We start from the raw sequence: 25,166 nt of genomic DNA, 5'->3' as shown, positions 1-25,166 counted from the left end.
TAGATCAAAATATTTAATTCCGCATTTAGTTTTTGTTCATTAGGTTCCTCCAAACACTTAGGCTATGTATGGAATGCAAAAAAAGAAAAGAAAAGAAAATTATGATTTTTTTTTTTTTTTTTTGGAAAAAGATGCCCCTTTTGGTTAATAAGAAAAAATAAAGACACATAAAATCATTGTTACTTTCGTCTTAGAATGTTTTTCATTTCTTTTCTATCCGTTTCTTACATTCCAAACATAACCTTAGAGGTTTGTGATGACAAACATCAAGGGATTAAACGCCCCAACCCACTCACCAATCCCCCCCCCCCCAAAAAAAAAAAAAAGCTCACTTCTTCCGTATTTTCTGACAGAAAACAACAGCAATTTCCAATAAATACTATTGAAAAAAAAAAACTCTCTTATGAAAGGGAAAGTAAAATTTTTACTAATTTATTTCTCTAATAAAAACCAATACAATCTCCTTCAACTATGGGTATTCAGTTACTAGAAGGGATACTGTAGACAAATACATACAAAGTATGATGACTTGAGGACTCAATGGCTGAGCTGACTGTTAGGTAGCCCAAGCCCGGTCCATTTTGAAAATCATCTAACATAACCCTTATGATATAAATATAACTTCAAGCCATCATATCAACTTGGGCCAGATCATGCGAATTTTATAGGTATACACCAAGCCAAGCCTGATTTTTACTCGCCCAATAGCCCAAAATGGTAGGTGTATCCAATGTACAAGGCTCCTGCCACTATGAGGGTTTGAGAATCATAATATATGCAACCTTACCCCTTCTTCACAAGAGGCTGTTTCCTAACTCAAATCCCCAACCGCTAATGTCGGAATGGAGCAATTCTTGTGCAATTCTCTCTATGCACAACACTTTTATATTTTCAAATCCAACTGTTGTAGAAGTTTGGTGTTAAAATGGATTTGAATTCCAAAAATCTTCTATAACCATTAGAATTTAAAAATGTGCATGTATCATGTGCACAGAAAGAATTACACAAGAACTGTACGATTAAGAATTAGGCCATCAAAGTGTCAAAACTATTTTCTAATTATAGAATTCTCCTCGATTGCTGCAAACTTAGCTTCCAAAGAGATAAGTTGATTCTTTTTTCTTTTTCTTTTTTTTTTTCCTTTTCTTTTCTTTATTGCAGGAAAGATAACTTCTACATCAGAATGAACTACAGAGCCTAAAAAATATGGAGCGAAGAAAAAACTCATAAGATAACAATCCTACTGAAGCAGATGAAAAAAGCTAAAATCAGGACACCTGATGAAACTCCAAGGGCAGTACCATTAGAAGAAGCCAAATCAACTGCCAAATTGCAGATTTTCCAACAAAGCATTGGATTCAATCTCATGAATGTGCCAGCTGCTGAAGTTCCGAAGCATCGGATTCACATGAATGTGCTAAGTTGCCAAAGTCAAGCAACAGCATTGGAAGTGGTCTCATGAAGGTTTATGCATTTGCTATTTTCTCAAGTCACGACTGTACTTGCAGAGATATTGAAGGCACTGGAACTGAACTCATGAATGTTGACATATATGCTAGTTGCCCAAGTCATGAAAATACTCTACAGGTATCGAAGGTGAGCAGTACTTCTTGGCCACGAACTTGTACTAACAAGAAAAAATGAAAAAAATACATGTAAATTAGATGGGTTCAAAGTTCCAGCCAAGTGGGTATGAGACTAGGCAATCAGTAACTCTTGGTTCAATATTTTAGAGAGAAAGATTCACTTACCTTATGTTGACTGTACTTCTCCCTAATTGCCAGTAAAGTGGTATTGTGACTGTTACAAGCAAGATGATGTAGTGCCTTGACACAGTCATGCAGTTCAGAGGGCTTATATGATGTATAATGCCCAAGGGTAGCATTCTGCAACATCATCAGTTCAGAACAATACAAAGATCAGAATTTAATAATCACAAAGCTGTAGCATGGTGAGACTTAATTTTGGGCCCGTGGATAGATAATGTTGGCCAACTCAATCAAATGACCCATCTTGTATATTGATTAAACACATCTTGCTACATTTTTTATCATTTCAACCAGTCCTTTTAAAGATGACCATATGACAAATCCATGTGGCATGAAATTTGACACTTGGATATGGGAGGTTGGAACCTACCTGTGCGTCTCAGAAAGGGTGCCACATAAGCCGTTACAGTTGTAAGTCAGCCATTTGCCACTACCTCCCATAAATTATTTAATATGATTATTCTAGGCATAGTTGTCAAGGCAAGCATCTCGGCGTCCCAACTCCCAAGGCATTGGAGGGGGCCTGGACATAAAGGCAACACCAACAACAAGGTGGGGCTAGGCGGCGCCTAGACATGCCTTGACAACTATGATTTCTAGGACAGGGTGAAAAATAAAGCAGGAAGCAGGATGCGTAGTAATTGGTATTCATTGGGAGATCCTCTGTATTTCAGGACCATAGTTTTCTGGATTCCTAATGGCAATAAAAAACAATTGCATACCCATGGTCTCTTTGAAGGTTGGAGGATAAAGTTTGCCAAGAAAATTGAAGAAGCTGCTATTAACGAGGGGGCATAACAGAGCATGCCATACTCGAGGAGTGACAACTCTGCAACGTAGTTGGCCTGGCATTCCAACTGCAACAATGGAACCTGAAAAAAAAAAAAAAAAAAACAGCACTTGGAAAGGCATTAGTCAATTGGCAAGAGGGCAAGAACAGAAATACAAATCACAATGTACGACATGGCGGTGGATCTAAAAATTTAGAAGAAAATAAGTTCAGTGTCAAAGTTTTGAAAAGTGTCACTGTGACATAGAATAAAAGAGATATCAGTCCAAGAGACACACCTCATTGCTTCCTTGAGCAGCACGAACAAATCGCCTTTTTGTTGCGCCAACAGAATAAAAGATCAGCAAATTTAACAATCACTTTTATCATATGATAAATATGACCAAAAAAAACCAATTTATTACCTTAAAAAGCATTTAGTTGTTGGAGCTGTCATTTCAAACTTCAAGTAATTCAAAACAGCGGTTTCCATTTGTAACACCTGGGACCAACAAAAAATGATAGATATCACTTTATATATTCTTCCTAAAAAAGTATACTTCAAAAACAACAGTTCAAATATGCATCCAAGGATGAAAATTATCAGGTACCTCCTCCTTGAAGTACGTGTTATCGGTAATGTAACAGAACTCTTCTACCTGAGGTGCACAAATCTCCTCATATTTACTGCAAAGATTGTTACTGATTGTTGTTAGAATTCAGCCAATTCTTTCATCTTCTAAATAGTTCCAAACATAAAGCCACAAAATAATAAATAAACATCAGGGGGGACAGAATTTAGATCTTACGCAGCTATCATCATGCAGGCAACACCGAGCAACTGCAACCTTTGCCTATTCATGACATTACCCGAAAGATAGCGATCAATGTAGTTAATTGTCAAATATAGTGTATCAGGAACGAGCCTGTATTCTTCAGCAACCTGCAGGGGGGAGAGGGGAAGACTTGACCTTTTCAATTAGAAAAAATAAAAAAGAAAAAAGAAAAAAACAAATATTCCAGTACTTTCTTTCTAAAGGTAAAATGGTTTACCTCCACAAGCCAATCAATCAGTATTGCACGCATGCTGGGATTGATATCCTTCTGAACTTCCTCCATGAAGCTCGTGGATGGCCTTTTCTTTGTCTGTTACACCGCAGGAAGCAATTAAAAGACATGAAAAATATTAAAGCTAGATGAAAGAAAAATTCTGAACTAGAGCATGGAGGAAGAAGGGCCTACAGATGCAAGAGCATCATAAAATTTCCTTGGATAGGTGCATTGTTCTCTTGATAGGAAATAAGACTATATTTTCTTCCTATTCTTTTATGCTCTTGATAGGAAATTAGTTTATATTTATCTTTCTTTTTTTTTTTTTTGGGGGTGTGTGTATGTGTGTGTGTGCGGGTGTTTGCAAATATCAACGAGGATGCCGTAAATTCCACAACTCCGAAAAATATGATTACCATAAATTTCCCAAATATAAATGGCAAAATCTGCAGACGCCATGAGAAACAGAGATACTCAAGGAGAGGGCCATCAGTCACTGTTGACTGTTCTGACAATTTTTACAAATTAGAGCATCAAAGGGAGTGGATAATATATCATTCACATGGTATCCTCAAAACACTAAATTTTAAAGATATCCACAATCATGCAGGTCCACTAAAAGGGGGAGATGTATTTCTGAAACATACAGTATTAGAACTCTGGATGAGTTGAGATGTAAGAACAGAATCAGTCCACAACCACTTGTTCCTGTCTTTTGACGACCCATACCAAAAGGCCAATCTCAACTCCCCCCAAATTTTAGCAATAATGTCATTAAATTATAATTTAGAAGACATGAAAAGTTAAATTAAGGGGGAATCAATAGGACCAGCATGTATCATATACTAAATAAACCCTGGGTAAAGAGAACAACAAAAAATGTAGAAAGCAGAAAGAGGGATAATAGAACAGAAAATAAAACAAGTAGCACCTCAGATGCACGCAAGTGTTTGTAAATGTCACAGGCAATGGTAGCACATAGTTGTGGATCTTGGTAATTGTCATCAACATCAACTATTTTGTCTGTCAATTCCATTTCCATTAGTATATCTCTCTTGCACATATTCCCTAAAGAATAAAATAAAAAAGAAACAAGATGTTTAGAGTGTAAAGTGAGCCATGATAATTTCAAGTCGAGGAAAGTGACCACCAAACTTAAAGAAGACAAATGAGTAAAAAAGAGACCTGTTGGTAGTTCAACATGATCTGAAATGTAGAGGTTGTTACATGTTCTTCTCTCTATAGAAGCAACTGCTGAAACATCAGCACTATCTATGTATTCAATGTCTGGACTTTTCAATGAGTCACACGTAGACATTGTTTCATCCATAGAGACTGAACATCCATCTGACCGACTTGGAGAAATGTACACACTGCAAGGGGCTAGAGGTGCTGCAATGCTGGATACAGGTCCATCACTTCTTTGAGTAGAAACATCCTTGCAGTAACCAACTGCACTTGACTTCATTGAAGAGGATTCGGGCATAGAACTTCGAGGGACAGCTGCAGTTTTTGCATGGGAAGAAGATACCTTCTTTATCTTGGCAGTTTTAGTTGCAGATGACACCTTCTCAAAATAGAAACCAGATTCGTTAAAAAAAAAAAAAAAAAAAAATTAGTGAAAACGTAGGAATTGTATACTTCAAACCAGATTGCAAGCAAAGACTACTGCTAAATGCACCTCATAAACACAAAGTGAAGATCAGAGTTTTGAATAAAGAAAAAAAATGATTAAGTAGATAATTGGATACACATGATGGTGGCAACAGACCATTACCAGTAAGATCACCAGAGGGTTCAAATTTGATTGAAAATTATACCACTTAGTTCACTTAAAAATAAAAAATAAAAAAAAAAAAAAAGGCAGATTTCTCAGGAGATTTATATATTTATTAGGAATTAACATGTGAATACCTTAAAAAATGGATAATCCAAATACCAAAAACCAAATTGCCTTCGTATTCCCTTTTAATCACAAATAACTTGACTCTATCATTACAGAAGGAAAGCTCTGCATCATGCATTTCTGTTGCTGCCACATTATGGTGGATAGGGGCAACATCACTCTATGCAGGAGACTCAGCATTATAGTGGCATCCAAAGAAGACTGACTGGGCAGGAAGGGAGGATATCAAATTTTCTTTATCATAAACCTGCAATTTTATTAATGTAAGATTTGATTTCTCTAAACTGGTCCTTGTTGCTTGTTCTTTATTTGTAGCATGACATTTGCTTATTTAAATACCAAATTTGAATGTTTACTCCAGATCCTCACAATAAACTGTTGAGTTCATTCAATAGGAATCATTAAATAGAGCCACAAAAGTAGAGAACAGAGAAGAGGGAAAGGTGTCTATGCCTTCCAGTTGAAAACGGTAAGTGAAATTTGCAATTCAAGATGATACAACAATTTCCTTAATTAGTTGACAAGTCAAAATACCTAGAGGACTACAAATCTTACAGTATTATATCCAATTAAAAATTTGTCTTGTTTGTGGGTAATGGATAAGAAAGCAAATTTGATGGCAGACACGCAATGGAGTTCCCTGTAAACTCCACATAAAGACGGATTTAGAAACAAATAAACCATCACAGACATGGAAAACCCAATTGTAAAACCCTTGTCACAGAAAGCAAGAGAAAATGAAGAAAATAGGAAAAGGGAAAGAGGGGTTTAAAATCCATCATCGTTACAAGAGGAACACCACAACCAAATACATGCATGAAGAATGCTAAGAGATCAACAGACAATAAAAAGAAAGGTCAGAAATCATGACAGTTGAGAGAGGCAGACCTGAGTTGCTACTGTTCCAGAAGGACGAACAGCGCTCCGAGAAACATTGTTCTGGTTGGTCAAGTTAGTAAGAGCCGGTCGTTTCTTGGCCTGTAAAGGCTGAACTGCAGAGACCTTGGTTGCATTTTCCGACGACGCAGGCCTCTTCGCTGCAGAAGAAGAAGAAGCCATGGAAAGAGAAGAACGGCGATTTCGCGTCGACATGGAGAAATGCAACAGAGAAGCAAAGACAAGAAAGGAACGCGAGTTCCCAAAAACCCTAGATCGAAATTAAGTACAAAAGAAACCCAAATGCACTGAAGCTTCTTCTCTGCTCAGAGAAAGCAAGAAAACAGAGGCAGTGGGAGACGAAGAGCATTGAGGAGATCGAAAACCCAAAACCCTCTAAACTCTTTAGAGAGAAAAAAATAAAAAAAAGGAAGGTTGGATTCAAAAGCGGCGTTGTATTGGGGAACTGGGTTTCCGATCGAATTCAAGAGATCTGAAGAAGTGGGAAAGAAAGAGCGAAATGTAAAAAAACGAAGCGAAGATGACGAAGTGGGACTGATGGTACATACGTCCACAGGGAATACGTGAAGGAGCCCAGAATGGCATTATTTAATGCTTTCTTTTCATACTTTTGAATTGGATTACGAATTGCGAAATCCTCACCGTCCATCTCTCTATCTCTCTCTCTCTCTCTCTCTCTCTCTCTTCATTTAAATTTTGAATTCAAAAACTCTAGACTATGGTCCAGATTCTTACTGATGTGTAGTCCACGTAGGGTGTTAGAAATCTTGAGTCAGATCGGTAAATCGGAATGGGCTGAACCGATCCTGATTTCCCCCTATACAATCGTTAGTAACAAGACCCTTTCTAGCGCAGGGTGCTGGATAGGGACAGTGAGAGCTCTCTCTCTCTCTCTCTCCCTAGAGGAACCAATGAATTGAAATCGAATGGCCAATTTCAGACCAATTCAGCCATATTCTTAGTCATTACTTCAAATTTCAATTTGAATTTTTCACGATTTGAGAGTTAACTCCATTTTCACGAGGAAATAGTTTAAAACTGATTGGATCAAGTTGATTCTGATCCTATATAAATCGAAATCTTCTTTGACTGATTTGATTACTGATTACATTCTTAGAGAATTATTAGAATCACCCAAAACATACCCTAACCCTAGTTTTCATACAAGAATCGGCTAAGCTAGATTAGCTAGAATTAGGATCGGCTGAGTCAATCCGGATTCTTGAAACGGTGGTCCAGGCTAACCCAGAATTGCGGAACATTTGAACAGTGGGACTACATTTAAAAAGCGACAACACAGTAAATTGGTACAGATGTCCAGCTGGAATGACACGTGGACTTGGAGATACTACTATAGATCCCCCAAATTGAACCAAAGATTCCCATCCATGGGGTGAGGGGGATCTTATCATCCGATGTGGTTACTTAGATTCCAATTGGATGGGGTATGTATGAAGCCTACACGGCGGGCGTGCATGACCAGTTTGAATTTGAATGAGATTGTCGAGTGGAATCTTTCGACCGTTATGAGTTTATGGAAGAATACACTTCTTCCCGAGGCAAAATGGCAAAAACAGCTTCCTCTCCCCGCTCCCCCAAAATTAATTAAAATGGTGAAGTTGGCTTTTTTTTAATACTTTCTCTATCCTGTCCTAATTCCTAACCAGGTGGACCCATTATGAATTATATCATAACTTCATAACTCCCACGGGTGTGGCATGAGGGATTTTTCACACTGGCATCATGGCCTCATGGGAACCCTTTTCCCTTTTAAAACAATAGGGAGAGGTGCTAGGATACCCACTTAGGAAGGTCAAAACCTAGTCTGAATCAATAAAATCGATCGAAAATAATCGATAAAACCTGAATCAAATGAAACCGATTCTTATTAGATGAGTTTTGGACTGAGGTATATTAGAATAGATTAAAAATTGGTCCAAATTTTACCAATAAATGATCAAACCAAATGAAACCAATAAAAAAAAATGATTATGAGATTATAAACTGCTGAATTCACTATCATTTTTTATTTTTTTTACAATATCAGTGAGAAAACTTTTTTATTGTAAGGGGAATTGTCACAAATCATTAAATATTAGGTTATGAATAGAGAAATGGATTTGTAAATTGTAATAGTGCTTCCATTGATTTCCTTGTTTGTTATACAGAACTAGTTGGATAGTTAAATGAATGATTGGATAATATGGTTCATTTTGTGATTTTAATATTAGTTATCTTCTTAGTAATTTGTTATCCATTGGTTTCATTGTTAGTTATTTTTCCCTTACAACAATAAACCATGATTTTTAATCATAAATTTAAAGTGTTTTTTTTTTTTTTCTCTCCCCTTAAATTTTGTCACTATAAGTTATGAATGTAAGATTTTATTATGGTTCAAACCCAATAACAAACCGATCTAAACCGGTATTAGGCAGATATTGAAAAATCAAAATGCACCGAAACCAAACCAGACCAAAATCGATCGAAAACCAAAGTTCCTTAACGGATTGGTTTTGGTCTCCCTCATTCCTAGACCGAAATCGAACCGACCGATTGACACCCTTATACCACCATATATTGTCTTGGTGGCTCAAATAAATATTTTCTCTTAAAAAATAACAAGGGATGGAATGGTTACCTAGTCACATGTCCACTCTGCCAGCATGGGGACTAACCAAAAGAGGCACACAGGCATCCATCCAAAGGGCAAGATGGCATTTTTGCCACCCCTTTGGATCTAGGTGTAGAGCCGCACGACGAGATATAGATCTTTTTCCCTTAAAAAAAATGGCATTAATCAATTGTAATAATTTGTTAATGTGGATTATACCATTAATTGCAAAGATTCCCACACTAGTTAACGTGAATTATATTAGTACCCACCGTCGTTCGTGTGGGGTGAGAGATACCCTTCACCTTGGACTAAAATCATGGGAAACCCTTCCCTAATAAAAATAAGGAGAATGAATGCTACCAGATTGCAAAGCATATGGTAGCACATCGTTCCTTGTGTCTATCTCTCTACTCCCTCTTATGAGATGACTCTTTAATCTCGTTTAAGATTTTTAAAGTCCAGGTACATATATCTACCATATGGCTGCTTGGATCAAATTGTACTGTTGTGAATAAGTAGACCTCCCTTTCCCCACAACAACAACAACAACAACAACAACTACTACAACAAAAAAAGATAAGTGGCAATTAAGCTACGAAAATTCCTTAATGAAAAAATAATTTTTTTTCTAGAAATAAATGGACGACTAAAGTAAACAAAAAAATATTAACAAATGGGAGGGTATATAAACTTGATGCTAGTCTTATCTAAATGATGTAACAAAAATCTCTAAGCACATTGACGAAAAAAAAGTGATATAATATAGGACTGAGTTTCTCTCCACCCACTTTGGGTGTGCGATGGGTCAGAGAAGGCATCAAGAGGGTATTTTGGAAACATAACAAAATCTTATAGGGGTTTATGAACCCTAGAATGATGGGTGAACCGTCCTCTATGGGTTGGAGAAAACTTTCTCCAACACGAAATATTCATATGAAAAAAAAAATAAAAATGAGTAGGCTTGGGGAAAGGATTCCTACACCAAGTGTTAGTAACCATATTTCACTAATCATAGACCAAGATTTTCCCTTGTTGGTTTGAAAGAGGAAACAATAGCAAAATATAGAGACCAAAAGGGTTCACAAGAACATGGATACCATGTACATTCCAAAGCACAGTGATCATCATCATATGGGAGACACAACTACTTATTGAATATGGAAATGCATGAATCTGTACCACTATACAAGGTTCTAAAATTTAGAATTGAACCTGACCATTGCCAGAGACCTATCCAACCAGCAATAGCAAGCTTTTAATCCACCAAAATCTGAGTTCATTTACAAGATAAATATGACCAAACATAGAGAAATTTTTAATGAAAAATAATACATTGATCATGTACAGACTACAGAATTTTCTTGGTAAGATATACTAATTATGGAAATCATACAACATTTAATCCGCGTATGTTTTACAAAATAATAATAGGCCGTTCCATCCTCAAACTGCAATATTTATTGCTTCTAACCTCAACAAAGAATCAGGATCCTCCTCACATCATTTCTCCCTCTATCTCACCTCCCCCTCCCCCCAACAAACCCATGTAATGTCAACAGAAACACCTCACTTCCTAGCAGACGACAATATCCCTCTGAAGATGTGTATGATTATCATCATCAAATAAGCAGCCCTGTTTATCCTAGAAATATTCAAAATCAAGATAAGTATCATTAGAACTGTTCTTATCTACACCACCATCATTTTCTGCTACCTTCTTCGGTATGTGGGCGGTTTCCTTACTGGCATATTGTCCAAAATCCACAGGCTCAGGTATGTGGGGTGGCATGCTGCTCCTCACCAAAGCCCAGTTCACTCCTTCAAAGAATGGATGTTGTTTGATCTCTGTTGCACCCCTTTTGTAAGCAATTCGCCTGTGTGGGTCCTTCACCAGGAGCCCACGGATAAGGTCCCTTGCGACAAGGCTCACAGCTGGTACCTCTGGGAACCTCAGTGGCTGGTCCACCACATTAAACAGTGTGGCACGATTGCCTGATCCCTTGAAAGGTGTTGTCCCATGCAACAGCTCGTATAGGAAAATTCCAAATGTCCACCAATCAACTGCACTGCCATGACCTTCACCACGAATGATCTCTGGGGCCAGATATTCATGTGTCCCAACAAACGACATTGAACGTGCATTCGTAGGTTCTGCCATTAGCTCTGGGAGGGATCCACCAGCAAACAAACCAAAATCCGACTTAGATTTCCGACTTTTCTTGGGTAGTATGCGGGGGAAAAATGATGATGGCTGGATACACCCATGCACCGCAAATTCATCATTGAGGATAGCACCATTGCCTACATGGGCAGATGATGACTTTACAAGAGTTGGGTTGACAGAACAGCGGAGTGATAGGTCAAAGTCAGAGAGCATGATATGGCCCTCCTCCCTCACTAGCACATTTTCTGGCTTCAGGTCCCTGTATACTATGCCAAGCATGTGCAGATACTCGAGCGACATCAAAATTTCTGATGCATAAAACCTGCCCGGAAACAGCAATAAATGGCCAAAGAATAACTTAAAAATGAAAACAAGGGAGGGAAAAAAAGAAAAAGAAGTTCACATCAGCTCAGGTTCAATATTTTGGTTTGAACTTTTAAAGGAAAATCAGTGTAGTAATTAGTTAATCAACATGAAGGAGGATTGATTTTTTTTTTTGGTAGACATGAAAGAGAAATGATAAGTACTTAGATTTTCTAAGCTTCAAAATTTAGTTACAGAAGGGAACTATAACCATCATCCTCAGATGTAAATATGCAGATTATTAAGCTCTCAAATATTAAATAATAACCATCAAGCAGGCGCGACTTAGCGCAATGGTTAAATTATGCAATTGCAACCAACAGGTTGCAGTTCCTGTGAAACAGGGGGTTAAGGCTACGAACATTTGCCCCTCCATACCCTGCATTAGAGAGAGCCTCATGCACTGGAACTTTCTCCTCTTTCTTTTTCTTAATTATATATTTCTGGCCCCAAAACTCAGAGAAAGGGCCACTGAGCATTTACTTTAGGTTCTTACCATTGCAATGACAGTTTTAGGGTATGCATGTTGTCTCAATGAGATGGTACAGTCCACAAACAATCCACGACGGTGCATCAGAAAATATTCTATCTGAAGCTAAGGACCTAAAATGGTAACAATAACATTAATCTAGGAACTCTGATTGTCCTTACCTAATTCTGCAGTTAAATGTGAATTCTAAAAATCATATTATCTACTCCATCTAGTAAGTTGCATAGACATATTTAACTGCATTGAGTTATATGTATAAACAGAGTCAGATATTTGGAAAAACTATCCTTATTCAGAGGAAATGAATTTGGTACCCAAGCATGTAGGTTATGATATGAATCGGGTAATGAAGGGAAATTTGATTGTCTTGAAAAAGTTGAATTGTCAGTGAAATAGAACAACACACTTCCTTTTTCCTCCTCCCCCCCCCCCAGCGGGCGTTGGTCAGAATTGGAGTACTATATTACTGATTGTAATGAGATGATTCTCCTCTGGATAAGAGCATGAGTCATATGAACATTATCTCAGCCCTGTGCGGGCACAAAGGACCTTAGAAGGTCATCAAAACAAACTCCAGTTCATTATAAAGCCATGAATAGAAGTCGCATGCAGAAAGTCTTTGAATGAAATCTTATGACAAAAGGAACCCCAAACTTCCCCCTAATGTGGACATGACACTATAAGTTTTTTAAACTTGATAAATATGAAATGTGAAGAAGACCCTAGGCAGCCCATTACATCCCACCAAACATGTGCACAACTTCCTTCAAGTCCAAACATTGAACACATGGTCCTGGAATAAAAATTAGTGGGGATTTTTTTTTTTTGAAAAGACACAACCAATCAATGAACACATAATAATAAATAAATAACCAACAAAAAGAGAAAGAAAAAGTAATAGCACAAAGCAACTAAATTTCTGAATCCAAAACTTGAAGAATGGACATAACTGGTAAGGCAAGTTGCTCTATTCTAAATTGCACCAATTCAGATAATGAATCCTATGATCCAAAAAAAATTTAATACATGGTTCACAAACCCCTTGATTCAGTTACTATCCGTTATGGTGGTTTCTTGGGATTCTTTCGGATAGCAACCAAGTCCCCAATTGACTTGACTCAGTTGAAACATATCAAACTAAATCATGTGAAAAGTCCCTTTTCAATCCTTTTTTTTTTTTGTTTTGCTCACTTGCATGCTTAACTCTTGTTACACCTGTAAGAATTTCAAAAACACTATTGGCTTATTTGACTCCCTATAAATAAGACTAATGGATTTTGGAGCTTTACTTCATCACAATCTAATGAGACAATGGAAAACTCAAAACATTGTTGGTATAGATGTATGAGTTTCCAACTTTCATTGCATGACTTTCGAGTTAAACCTAGATGCATAATTAGTGGTTCTTCATTTCTGATTTTTTATATATAATATTTTTTTCATTTTCTTTCTATTTTTGTTATGAAGCCTACCATTAACAATTTGAAATCTGATTCAATTCACAAGATCTCATTGGATTCTATGGTTTGATACAGTATTAACAAGTAGTTTTATGAGCAAAACAATTACCAGTTCTCTAAATTCAGAATTTTAAGCACACAAATATGCAAATGACATGCACCAACCAAATCAGGGATTCCGAAAAATCGATCTCAAATAAAATTCGGCAACTTAAAAGTGAAGAAGGAAAGTTACAGAATCATATTAAAAGAAATGAACCAACCGTGCAGCTTGCTCAGTGAAATACTTATTGGGCTGCTTCTGCCGAAGAGAATGGAGATTACCCCCACTGCAGAATTCCATGACCAAGCAATAGAATTTATCTGTCTCAAAGGAAGAATACAGAGTGGGCAAAAAGGGGTGATCAAGAAGTCCAAGAATCTCCTTTTCCGTCTGTGCTCGGAGTAGCTTGTTTCTACTAGCAAGTGATGCCTTATCCATAACTTTCATCGCGAAGAATGTGTTGGTTCCCCGTAGTTCAACAAGATACACACTGCCAATGTCACCATAACCGAGGCGCTTGAGGAGCCTAAAATGGCTGAGACCAAGAGGAGCTTCTCTAGCAGTAGCCAGTTGAATGGCCTCCCAACGACCATCACCACCAGTGTGGGGTTTGAGGGGCCCACTGTCTAAGCTGTCACTGCGGGTACTATTGCAGCTCGGCCGACCAATGTTGGTGACAGAATCACTTCTCTTTGCATCACTTGTCTTTGAGCCAGTTGGTGTAGTTGCCACTATCGGTCCTGCTGTTGGTGGTCCTACCGTAACAAACAGCGATGTCGCTCTTTTTGTATCTGAATTTGTAAGAGATCCTGGAAATGGTGTTGAGCTGCTAATTGAATCAGACCTAGTTTGGTCATTTGGATCCATTTTTCTTGGTTCGTCTGGAGGATTACTGCTTGAATCAATGCCACTTTTGGCAAGCTGATCCCTATTTTGATGGTCAGATAGTGGGTTGCTAGTTGAATTAATATAATCTCTGGTCATTGCATCCTTTCTTGAGGGTTCATATACTTTTTCCGGTCCAATGTTGCTCATCTGCATTAAAAGGTTAAAAAATATTTTACCATTTTGTCAAATTGGAAAACAAACTAGCACCAAGGTTTAAAAAAATAATAATGATAGAACTATATATTGAAGTAGAAAAATATAGATGAGTCTATGTTGCATCAAGCCTTCTGGAAGATCAGATATCAGTCACAAAGTTAGCATTCCCAAACTTTCACATGCAACAGAGTAAATGATAGTTACAATAAACTTTTCAGCAGAAAAGAGACATCAAACAGAACCAGTAATTAAGATCAGATTCAAACTTCAGATGGGATCTACTGCCTGATAGGCTTCAATGTCATTGGACACAAAGAAACCCCTCAGCACAAATTCTTGGTCAGATATATGGAAGAGCCTTAGAGAAGTGCTGGTTTTGAAATTTAACCATGACCACAGAATTGATTATTTAGGTACTTAAGATACGAATCAGACAAATGTACATGGACATTTGCATCCCAAGCAATCTTGTTTAGATGAAAATGGCAATGACAGACAAATAATTGGGGGTGCCTTTTCCCTTTTCCATTTCCATTCCACATACAGGATGCACCTGTGCATAACACCATACCGTTCAATCAGTAGGTGATAGCTTAAAGTTCTTAATGTTAGTAACCTGTTATCTCAGACCATGGGGGTAAAGATTCCTCTCCTGACAATGACATATTCAAGTTTCATCTCTAAATCAGTTAAGCTTCACCATTTCGTTATCCAAATTGATATGAGCTTCATTTCATGGCTATTCAAGACAAAGAATACTAATTGAATATTCAGATTACAGCACGAGTTTAAGGCATGGCCAATCTTATGGAGTTCAAGACCAATTAAAGACCACAATATATTAATTATTGGTCGATAATTAAACTAAGGACAAAAACAATCATCTTAACAATAGAAAGACTGAAAATTCTAGACAATTCGAACCCCAAAGCAAATTGAGAGCGAATATAGTTGAAGCATTCAAAATAGATACAAACACAGGAGAGAGAAAGAAGAACCAATGATGGGAAATGTGGACTAGTAGATTTGATTACCTCCTCCATGTTCCCCTCCCTTGAATTCATCAAGCAAATGTCAATTGTTCCCTCGCTCTCCGTACATATGAGAGAGACTCAAACTCTACTCAGACCCAGAGAGAGAAATCTGCAAACAGGAAAGAAGAGAAAGAAAATCCCACATGGGTTTTGACAATGACTACGTTTTCGGAAGAACCCATCTCCAATGGACTTTTGGTTTCCAAAATTTTCTAGATTTCGAATGGTTCGGAGAAAATCCGGTGAGGAGACAGAGCAGAACAAAGGAGAGGAGAGGAGAAGAAGAAGAAATAAGAAAATCCATAAATAAACAAAAATAATCAAAATTTAATTAAAATTGTAGGAGGAGAGAGAGGCCAGGACAGAGAAGACGTGGTGAATAAAGGGTAGAAGAGGGGAAAGGGTCTCCACTCTCCAAATTGAAAAACGAACTGAACGGCGCGTAATCCTCTGAAATAGTGGTTGAACTGAGCCTTCTCCTTCTCTCTCTACTCTCCTTCGCGCTGTAATTCGTTAATATGATACTGGACGTTTGTTTCATCCTCTGATCCTCCTGTACTTAACGCAACCGTACACCTGTTTCAATTTTGGGTTGGCCGGGTCCGGTCCACTTATGGTTCATTCAGATTGTGGCTTGAAGAATTTTTTGGTTTGAAAACTATTACTAGTTTTCCTGCACCCATTCTCTAATCGTGATGTGATCATGTGATTTGATTATTACATCATCATTAATTCCATGTCAAAATTACCTTTGTTCATGTCAATCTGACTATATCAGTGGCCATGTGAGGGGATTCCTTTCTAAGTTTCAAGAACATTGGCATTTGGTAATGACATCAGTTTCTCTCTACATGTGATGAAGATAGAATCTCTTCATCATTGGAGAAGGGTATTTCAGATCAATGGAAATTAATGATGAATCAAGAGTCCAATCATAACATCAATATCATTTGTAAAGAGAATCTCTCTTCACCCTAGGTGAAGGAAAATTTCACGTTAAATGTAACTAAGGTTATAGATATCATTATCTATGGCTGTATTTGTTATCATTTATATCAATACAATATGGATTGGTACAATAAACCACTTTTTGGTCGATACTCCTAATCCATATCAATATTAGGTATTGGCGATAGAAGTACGTATCAACCAAAACGCCGATACGACACACCTATGAACGCCACCCATTTTTGATTTGAACAACTTTTGGAAAAAAAAGGTAGGGAGGGAACCTTATGCCAGATATAGGGTCTAAGCTAAGCTTGAGTGGACCGAGAAAGGACTGGGAACGGTTTTCCGGTCCACCCATCATCAGAGTAAATATGAAGACAAGGAAACATTGCAACTTCTTAAGCCCATTAAGTTGTAGTCACATTGGCCTCTTAAGATTCCATGACCTTAATCAATCTTCTTTGTTTAATAGACCTCCATTTGTGGACTTCCTCATTACCCCAAAAAACGAACATTCTGTAGTGCTCCCCACGACCCACGTTGAGGTGGTGTGAATTCCATTAAGTGGACCAGGCTTGGAGATACAATGGGCCGGAAAGGGCCGAGGGGTGGTTACCTATAGGGGAGAGGAACCTGATTCCTTTAGATGAATTATCCCCCTAAGGCTTCATTTGGTTCAAGAGGAACTTGTCAACTAATTTGGAAGGGAAGGTCCTTTTGAAACGATAAGCAAAACATGTGGATCCCATAACACAGAAAAAAGTTGGAGACATCCATGGTGAAAAGAGAATCTCTTCATCCACTTTATTTTACCCTTTATTGAATTGGATAAGGGTATTTTGGATTATGAACAAATAGTGGTTGGGAATTAATGATGAATGTAAAGTCCAGTCATAATGTTACATTATCATAAAATTGCATCTAAGATGAGAATTTTCTAGTAGGCATTGAGGTAGAGAATGAGAAATTGTTATTTTTAAGTAAAGGAAAAAGAACCCTGCTTGGCAAGCAAAGTGGCGCCTGCATCCAAGTATAATGGGAGATTTAATGATCGCTCTGCCCTTTGAATGTAAAAATTAGATTTCCCTATTGAAGCTCCATGCATGTTTTGAGCTCAAGGGTCACATTGCCAGGGGGAGAGAACCGGCCGTTTCCCTTAAGTAAATTATTGCCAGTGACTCAACTCAACGAATCCTAGTCCAAACTACCCAAAGGGGGGTTGGCTACACAAATTCTATTTCCCTATTTAACTTCTAGTAATTTTTATTTTTATTTTTATTTTTATTTTTATTTTTTTTAAGAAAAACAACTCATGCAGTCACAAAAAATTTCATTGCATCCAAACCTATTGAAAAACTTGTGTTGAAGTAAGTTTTTCTTCACCGGTAGAGTATAGAAAATCTCTTATCCGCTGGTGATGTGATCATGTGATTAGAGTATTCTTATGTCATTATTCAATTCAATTATTTATTGAACAAAGCTCAAAAAACGAATATTTACTTATCTTTAGTGGTGGCAGCTTCGGCTTGAAGAGTCGACACCCAAAGGAGGAGGTTGTGGGATTGAACCCTATCCTATACATGTGTGAGTGGGTGGATGTGTGTAAGAGTAGGTGGCCATTGGCCTACTAGCATCTAGTAAGCTAGCCAACGGCAATCAACATGATAGAAGATTAAAAAAAAAAAAAAAGAGACAATGTTTACCCGAGCCGTATTGTGAATTCATCGCATGGATCTAATGAAGGGGACCTCACGTGCACCCCCTACCCTACTCGAGCGGATTAAATGCCCATGATTGATGGATTTCTATTCACCATTGATGCAGGAAGCTTGATCCATTTTAAGGAAAGAAAATTAAAGATTGAAAACTCAAAATATTTTTCATAGTACCTAAAAGATTCCTCAATCCACCCTAGTCTGAAAATACCCCATTAGTCTAGCTCCACCAACCACCACTTAATCTTCCTTAAAAAGAAAAGGAAAAAAAAAAAAAAAAATATCTTATATCTGAAATCAGATCCATATTATCCTAAATCACTTTCTAAAATATTTGATCTGAGTTAGAGAGGCAAGTCACATCATCTGACACAAATGCTGAAACTTGAGAATCCCATTACATGGATCCGGTTACGCCCACATCTTCCAAAACATCTTTGTCATTTCTCAGAGATCAGCAACGCATACCTCAGTCATCCCATTGGCTTCTTGTTCATGTAAAGGAATAGGACAGCTCCTTTTCCTTCTCTCTCTCTCTCTCTCTCTCTCTCTCTCTCTCTCTCTCTCTCTCTTGTCCTCTACAGAGTATAAGATAAGTGATTATTTCAAATAACAAAGATTCAATACTGTTATATAGAACACTCTGTTTTGGAGAAAGTTGAAAAATTTTCAATCTGAGACGCAAAACTGACTCACAGTTTGGTTTTCATTCCTTATCTATAGCCTTTTTCTGTGGCGAAATATGCCATTAACAAACTCACAGAGAAGGTTCAAAGAAAGATCCCGAAGATCAAATGATAACAGAGGTCAATGGTATAGCAGAGGCGGAGACCCTGATGAGAATGGAAGGATTGACCATCATGATATGAGCAGGGATGGTAACAGGTGAGAACCCTCCATGGGTTCTAAAGAGAAGACACTATTTGAAGATGAATGAGTACTGCAACTCCATTCTTCATCATTTATCATCCAGATTCCAGTTAAAGATATTCTCTGCTCCTTCCTTAGCTGCAAATCCTTCTCAAAACTTTTAATTTTCTTCTCTAAAGGTTCTGGGTAGGACCCATTTCCTCTATGTCTTTAAGCAACTCCATACCTAAAGCAGATAGCCTTGCTGTTTACAAGAAAGAATGAGCAAACATGCTTTAAAGTGAAACAATATAGCTTTTCTTTGTGTAGTCTTAAAGTAATGAGGCTCCTCGAATATTACTCACTTATTTCAATCCTTAATAACAAAAAGCCAAGGATTATTAAAGGGAGGGAGGGAGAAAAAAGAAAAAGGAAAGCATGGTCTGATGGAAAGGGGAAGAAAAGAGAAAGCGATGGTCACCAAGATGAATTATCTATGATCTGATTGATGGTACCCAAGTTATAAAATTTAGGACAGTTTCTGGTGAAAAGATAATCTCTTATAGAGAATTTCCTCACCTAAAAGATGTGAACCCTTTGACTAGTATGGGAAATGGTATTTTCGATCTCCTACAATAAGGTGTGAGAGTTTAAATCTAAGTTGATTCAATAGGAATTGCTCAATATTAAATATAGGGAAAGGGCTCTCTGAGCAAGGGACATAGAAGAGCACACCAATGAGGTGCGACAGAATGGCTTTGGTACATAAGAGGATAGTAAGGAGGTGCTAGCAGTGTGAAAATCATCTGCAGTGGCTGCATCAGTGCAGTGAGCATCGGGTGGCTGGGAGCCCCTTGGGGTGCTGTCCAGATGCTCTTAGTCATCTGTTGTTCACTGTTTGCTGCAGAGGATGTAGACTCGTATTAGTATACCCTCTCCTGATGGCTTGGAGAATCTTTTCCCTTTAAAATCTATGTTAATGGTTCAATAGGTTAGTATTGTAACTTTGTTATTATCAAATAGAGAAAAGGTTCCCCAAGCCATCAGTGTGGAGAGAGTCTCCCACGCCACACTAATGGTGGCGAGAAGAATAGTATCATTCACATGGGTCCACATAATCATGAAAAGAAAGAGAAAACAATAAACTCTTAGTGATCGAACTAGTTTATGTACACCGGCGACGTGGAAAATTTTTTCCCTATCAAATAAAGAATCTCCCTTTTCTTTGTCTGTTGTTTGGATTCATATGATGTTCCCATTCACATATGAACTATCTTCTTTTGCTCCTTATTTATGTCACATTATTAAAAGCATATAGTGACCTACATAGCCACATATGTGGGGACAACAATAGCCACTAACTCAATCAATGAAATGTTAACATCCATAGAAGAAAAAGAAAGTCAACCAATGTATGGAGATTCTTAAAATAAACTTACTAAAATAGATACGTACTGATTTGCTGATGTTATTCAATATTACACCGAGTTATGCTTTCTCTTCACGAGAGTTCATCTGACGCCACTGTATTAGGCAACTTTTCTACTTACCATTTTCTTGTCAAACAGAATCTCTTAAAACTTCTTGAAGGTAATAAGTTTACTTTTGTGAATGAAGGGTAGAGTTCTATTTAGCATAAACACTTCAGGAATTTCCAAATCTTTGGCCACCTTTTGGATTGATCATACTTAATTTACTTATTTTTCTAAGAGTACAATCCTCAATCATTGTGGATCTCCTAACTTATTTAAGATTCAGATTTATTGAATAACCACAGTCATGATGATGTAAAGAGAGATGGGGTATTCATGTAAATTTCACCCCCTCCCCAAAATTTAAAAAAAAAAATGTTCTCTTTCAGATTTGTTTGATAAACCTCCTGGTGGCAACTCAACTTTATACAAAGAATGCTTTAACTTTTCCTTTAGAAAGTAAAGATGAAGAAAAGAAAAAGAAGAAGCAGGAGTATAGCAAAGAATTTAGCTGGGGAAGTTCCCTCTCTGTGAGCTCACTGGAACTCTTGAAAATGCTTAGGATTGGGTTCTGTTGAATCACAAGGCTTTTTTCAATGGCTGCTCCTGTCCTGAGGTTTGTGTTCTTCTCTTGTTTTCATCTCTTTCTCAGTTCCTGCTGTTCAGTCTCTGCACATAACTTTTCTCTTTATAGACAAGCTTCAATCTTGGTTTCACTTAAACAATCTTTCGATGTCTCCACTTCTCTAAGTAGTTGGAATGAAACAAACTACTTGTCCCTTTGTTCATGGACTGGTATCCAATGTGACACAAAAGAAAGATTAGTGGTTTCACTTGATATATCAAATTCTAATCTCTTAGGTGTCATCTCCCCTGCATTCACTGAGCTTCGAAGCCTACTAAACCTTTCAGTTGCTGGAAATAGTTTCTCTGGCACTTTCCCACCTGAAATTCATAAGTTAACAAGCCTTAGATTCCTCAACATATCCAACAATCAGTTCAATGGAAGTTTGAACTGGAATTTCTCTAGCTTGAAGGAGCTTGAAGTGTTGGATGCCTATAACAACAATTTCTTTGGATCTCTTCCTTTGGGTATTGTGGAGCTTCCAAAACTCAAGCACTTGAATCTTGGTGGAAATTACTTCTCAGGGAAGATCCCTGTGAGCTATGGAGTTTTGAAGGAGCTCAATTATCTTTCACTTGCAGGGAACAACTTGGGTGGTTTTATACCAGGTGAGCTTGGTAATCTTACTAATCTCAAGCAGCTCTACTTGGGCTACTACAATGAATTCCAAGGTGGAATCCCACCTGAGCTTGGTAAGCTTGTAAATCTGGTTCATCTAGACCTTTCAAATTGTGGCTTGGATGGTCCGATCCCACCCGAATTGGGTAATTTAAACATGCTGGACACTCTGTTCTTAATGACAAATCTACTCGATGGTTCTATTCCACCAGAATTTGGTAACATAAGTAGCTTGAAATCTCTTGATCTTTCAAATAATCGACTCACAGGAGAGATCCCAGTTGAGTTTGCAGAGCTGAAGGAGCTTACTTTGTTGCAGCTATTCATCAATAAGCTCCATGGGGGGATCCCACATTTCATTGCAGAGCTACCAAATTTGGAAGTACTGAACCTCTGGCAGAACAACTTTACAGGGACCATTCCTTCAAAGCTTGGACTGAGTGGAAGACTGACAGTGCTTGATCTTTCCTCTAACAAGCTCACTGGTTTGGTCCCTAGCTCTCTCTGCTATGGAGGGAAGCTGAAAATCTTGATTTTGCTCAACAATTTTCTGTTTGGTTCTCTACCTGAGAACCTTGGAGAGTGTGTTACACTCTCTAGAGTTCGCTTGGGCCAGAATTACTTGAGTGGTTCCATTCCAGATGGGTTTCTTTACTTGCCAGAGCTGTCACTTATGGAGATGCAGAACAACTACCTATCTGGAAGGCTTCAAGATGAGCCAAGCAAGGTGCCATCAAAACTAGGCCAGTTGAATCTTGAGAACAACCGCCTATCTGGGTCTCTCCCGAAATCCATCGGAAACTTCTCAAACTTGCAGATTCTCTCACTCAGTGGAAATCATTTCACAGGGGACATCCCATCCCAGTTGGGTCAGTTAAAGCATTTACTGAAGCTAGATATGAGCAGAAACAATCTGTCTGGTAGAATTCCCCCTGAGATTGGTAATTGTCTCTTACTGACTTATTTAGATTTGAGCCAGAACCAGTTGTCAGGACCAATCCCAGTTCAGATTACACAAGTTCATATACTCAATTATCTCAATGTCTCCTGGAACCGCTTAAATGAGAGCCTTCCGAAGGAAATTGGGGCAATGAAAAGCCTGACCTCAGCAGACTTCTCACACAATGATTTCTCTGGTTGGATTCCTAGTACAGGACAGTTTGCATTCTTCAACTCCACTTCCTTTGTGGGAAATCCTCAGCTCTGTGGATCCTCCTTGAACCCATGCAACTATTCAAATACTCTACCATTACACTCTACTGATCAGCACTACAAATCTCAAGTCCCATGCAAATTCAAACTTATCATTGCATTGGGGTTAATGGTCTGTTCGTTGGTTTTCGTGATCATGGCAATCGTCAAGACCCAATCGATGAGGAGGAGGAATTTGAAGTTATGGAAGCTCACAGCATTCCAGAAGCTGGAATTTGGCAGTGAAGATATTCTAGAATGCTTGAAGGATGACAACATTATAGGGAGAGGAGGAGCTGGCATTGTTTATAGAGGAACAATCCCCAATGGAGAACAAGTTGCAGTTAAAAAACTATTGGGGATAAGCAAAGGTTCATCCCATGACAATGGCTTCACAGCAGAGATAAAGACACTGGGGAAGATCCGGCATCGAAATATCGTGCGGCTTCTGGCATTCTGTTCAAATAAGGAGACCAATTTGCTTGTGTATGAGTATATGCCAAATGGAAGCTTGGGAGAAGTTCTACATGGGAAGAGAGGAGGGTATCTCAAGTGGAATACTAGACTGAAAATTGCTATGGAAGCTGCCGGAGGTCTATGTTACTTGCACCATGACTGCTCTCCATTGATAGTTCACAGGGATGTGAAGTCAAATAACATCTTGCTTGATGCTGAGTTGGAAGCCCATGTAGCAGATTTTGGCCTGGCCAAATTCTTGCAAGATACTGGGACTTCAGAATGTATGTCAGCGATAGCCGGTTCTTATGGCTACATCGCACCAGGTACATCTTCCTATACTTATGCATATCAGCTACAGTTTTTTCAGACATAAATGGGATACCCTTGATAGTTCAGGCTTAGTAAAGCCTAATCAGTGTTTCAGGTTGGTGGGTTCAGTTTTTTTAGAGATATTTTGAAGTTTGAACTGCAATATTAGAACACACTTGATAGGTCAGACATGGTAAGGCCTAATCAAGCATTCAGGTTGGTGAGTCCTTTAATAATTTGAATCATTGAGGTTCAAGGTTGGATGATTCTGTTTCTCAACTCTAGATACATGAAACCTGTTGATTAAGAGTTTAGTGTTTCTCCTTTTTGGGTGTGAAACCAAAAAAGAGAAAATTTATTAAAATAGAATATTCCATGTGTTGGAAGCCTGGACCAAATTAGTTAAGATAGTCATGTGGAGGCCTCCATGTAGAGCAAAGGAGAGGTTCTCTTTTGCTCTTTTTTTCCTCCTTGCCACACCACACCACACAGGAATAGTGGATTGAGCTTTTTCTCGTCTTGGAAACCATGAACCTCATGTAACAGATACCTTTTTTGACCGACACCCACAGTTCTGAGTAAAGAAAAACAAAGAGTAAACAAGAGATCTAGATTTCAAAATCACATCCTTGAAGAATGATTGGGATCTAAGCTTTAGTTTTGCTCTAAGCCCAAGAAAGAAAAATACCCATTTTCCCAGAGAATATTACTTTCCCAGTGTGTACGCCATTGAAAGACAAAGACCCATTTGCCCATTTAACTGATTTACTGTTTAAGGAAGATCAATTTTATGTTTTGGCTTCCATTAAACCTTGTCTTTTAATTCACTTGCTAATTCCATGCTTTAACTTAACAGAGTATGCATACACATTGAAGGTCGACGAGAAGAGCGATGTTTACAGCTTCGGTGTGGTGCTGTTAGAGCTGATTACAGGTCGACGGCCAGTCGGTGATTTTGGAGAAGAGGGAATAGACATTGTTCAATGGGTGAGGACAAATACTAATTCAAGCAAAGAAGGGGTGGTGAAGATCTTAGATCAGAGACTAAGCAATGTTCCTCTAGATGAAGCCATGCAGTTATTCTTTGTGGCAATGCTGTGTGTGCAAGAGTATAGTGTGGAAAGGCCTACCATGAGAGAAGTGGTCCAGATGTTGGCACAAGCCAAGCAACCAAACATATTTCAACCTCAGTGACCTCAAACCAGCAGTTACTAGTAAGGGTACAAAGCTGTATACTGTATTATTTTCAAATCATTCAATCAGGATTGATAGCCTTTATTTTTCTTGTTTCTAAGCTTTTGGGTTTGGCCCTTTAGGGGTATTATGGTCATTTTCGTAAAACATGGCCACGTGGACAAGAATTTTTTTTTGGGG

At 38.1% G+C, this 25,166-nt stretch overlaps 3 protein-coding genes across 4 annotated transcripts; 1 reads left to right on the top strand and 2 right to left on the bottom strand.

The window, feature by feature from the left end:
• Positions 1-1,088: 1,088 nt before the first annotated feature.
• LOC122060165 (cyclin-A1-4-like) lies at positions 1,089-6,965 on the bottom strand. 2 transcript variants are annotated; one of them, XM_042623359.1, is made up of 11 exons: positions 6,383-6,965; positions 4,774-5,155; positions 4,520-4,611; positions 3,592-3,684; positions 3,348-3,481; positions 3,150-3,225; positions 2,964-3,040; positions 2,838-2,871; positions 2,492-2,641; positions 1,752-1,886; positions 1,089-1,627 (listed from the first exon to the last, which is right to left on the bottom strand). In XM_042623359.1, exons 1-11 carry the CDS (start codon positions 6,584-6,586, stop codon positions 1,556-1,558), a joined length of 1,449 nt encoding a protein of 482 aa, XP_042479293.1. In that variant the 5' UTR covers positions 6,587-6,965; the 3' UTR covers positions 1,089-1,555. The 2 variants fall into 2 exon arrangements, with proteins under 2 accessions (XP_042479293.1, XP_042479292.1); XM_042623358.1 differs by having other exon boundaries at positions 4,520-4,656; positions 6,383-6,964.
• Positions 6,966-10,317: 3,352 nt separating this feature from the next.
• On the bottom strand, positions 10,318-16,110 carry LOC122058921 (serine/threonine-protein kinase RHS3). The gene is made up of 3 exons (XM_042621635.1): positions 15,604-16,110; positions 13,746-14,560; positions 10,318-11,491 (listed from the first exon to the last, which is right to left on the bottom strand). Exons 1-3 carry the CDS (start codon positions 15,631-15,633, stop codon positions 10,648-10,650), a joined length of 1,689 nt encoding a protein of 562 aa, XP_042477569.1. The 5' UTR covers positions 15,634-16,110; the 3' UTR covers positions 10,318-10,647.
• Positions 16,111-21,028: 4,918 nt separating this feature from the next.
• LOC122058624 (leucine-rich repeat receptor-like serine/threonine-protein kinase BAM3) lies at positions 21,029-25,076 on the top strand. The gene is made up of 2 exons (XM_042621261.1): positions 21,029-23,806; positions 24,649-25,076. Exons 1-2 carry the CDS (start codon positions 21,187-21,189, stop codon positions 24,984-24,986), a joined length of 2,958 nt encoding a protein of 985 aa, XP_042477195.1. The 5' UTR covers positions 21,029-21,186; the 3' UTR covers positions 24,987-25,076.
• Positions 25,077-25,166: the final 90 nt, after the last annotated feature.

Source organism: Macadamia integrifolia, chromosome 13 (assembly GCF_013358625.1).
Source record: "Macadamia integrifolia cultivar HAES 741 chromosome 13, SCU_Mint_v3, whole genome shotgun sequence".
Lineage (NCBI taxonomy): Eukaryota > Viridiplantae > Streptophyta > Magnoliopsida > Proteales > Proteaceae > Macadamia > Macadamia integrifolia.
The sequence above is the reverse complement of the archived record's forward strand: the minus strand, read 5'-3'. Positions and strand labels throughout refer to the sequence as shown.

Excerpts from the sequence above, each read along its gene's own strand:
- LOC122058624 (XM_042621261.1), top strand. The coding sequence starts at position 21,187 with ATGGCTGCTCCTGTCCTGAGGTTTGTGTTCTTCTCTTGTTTTCATCTC. Across the intron at positions 23,807-24,648 it reads TTATGGCTACATCGCACCAG|AGTATGCATACACATTGAAG; the intron begins GTACATCTTCCT and ends TTAACTTAACAG.
- LOC122058921 (XM_042621635.1), bottom strand. The coding sequence starts at position 15,633 with ATGAATTCAAGGGAGGGGAACATGGAGGAG. Across the intron at positions 14,561-15,603 it reads GGGAGGGGAACATGGAGGAG|ATGAGCAACATTGGACCGGA; the intron begins GTAATCAAATCT and ends CTTTTAATGCAG. Across the intron at positions 11,492-13,745 it reads TTCACTGAGCAAGCTGCACG|GTTTTATGCATCAGAAATTT; the intron begins GTTGGTTCATTT and ends GTTTCCGGGCAG.
- LOC122060165 (XM_042623358.1), bottom strand. The coding sequence starts at position 6,586 with ATGTCGACGCGAAATCGCCGTTCTTCTCTTTCCATGGCTTCTTCTTCT. Across the intron at positions 4,657-4,773 it reads TCATGTTGAACTACCAACAG|GGAATATGTGCAAGAGAGAT; the intron begins GTCTCTTTTTTA and ends TTTATTCTTTAG. Across the intron at positions 3,226-3,347 it reads GCCTGCATGATGATAGCTGC|TAAATATGAGGAGATTTGTG; the intron begins GTAAGATCTAAA and ends CAATCTTTGCAG.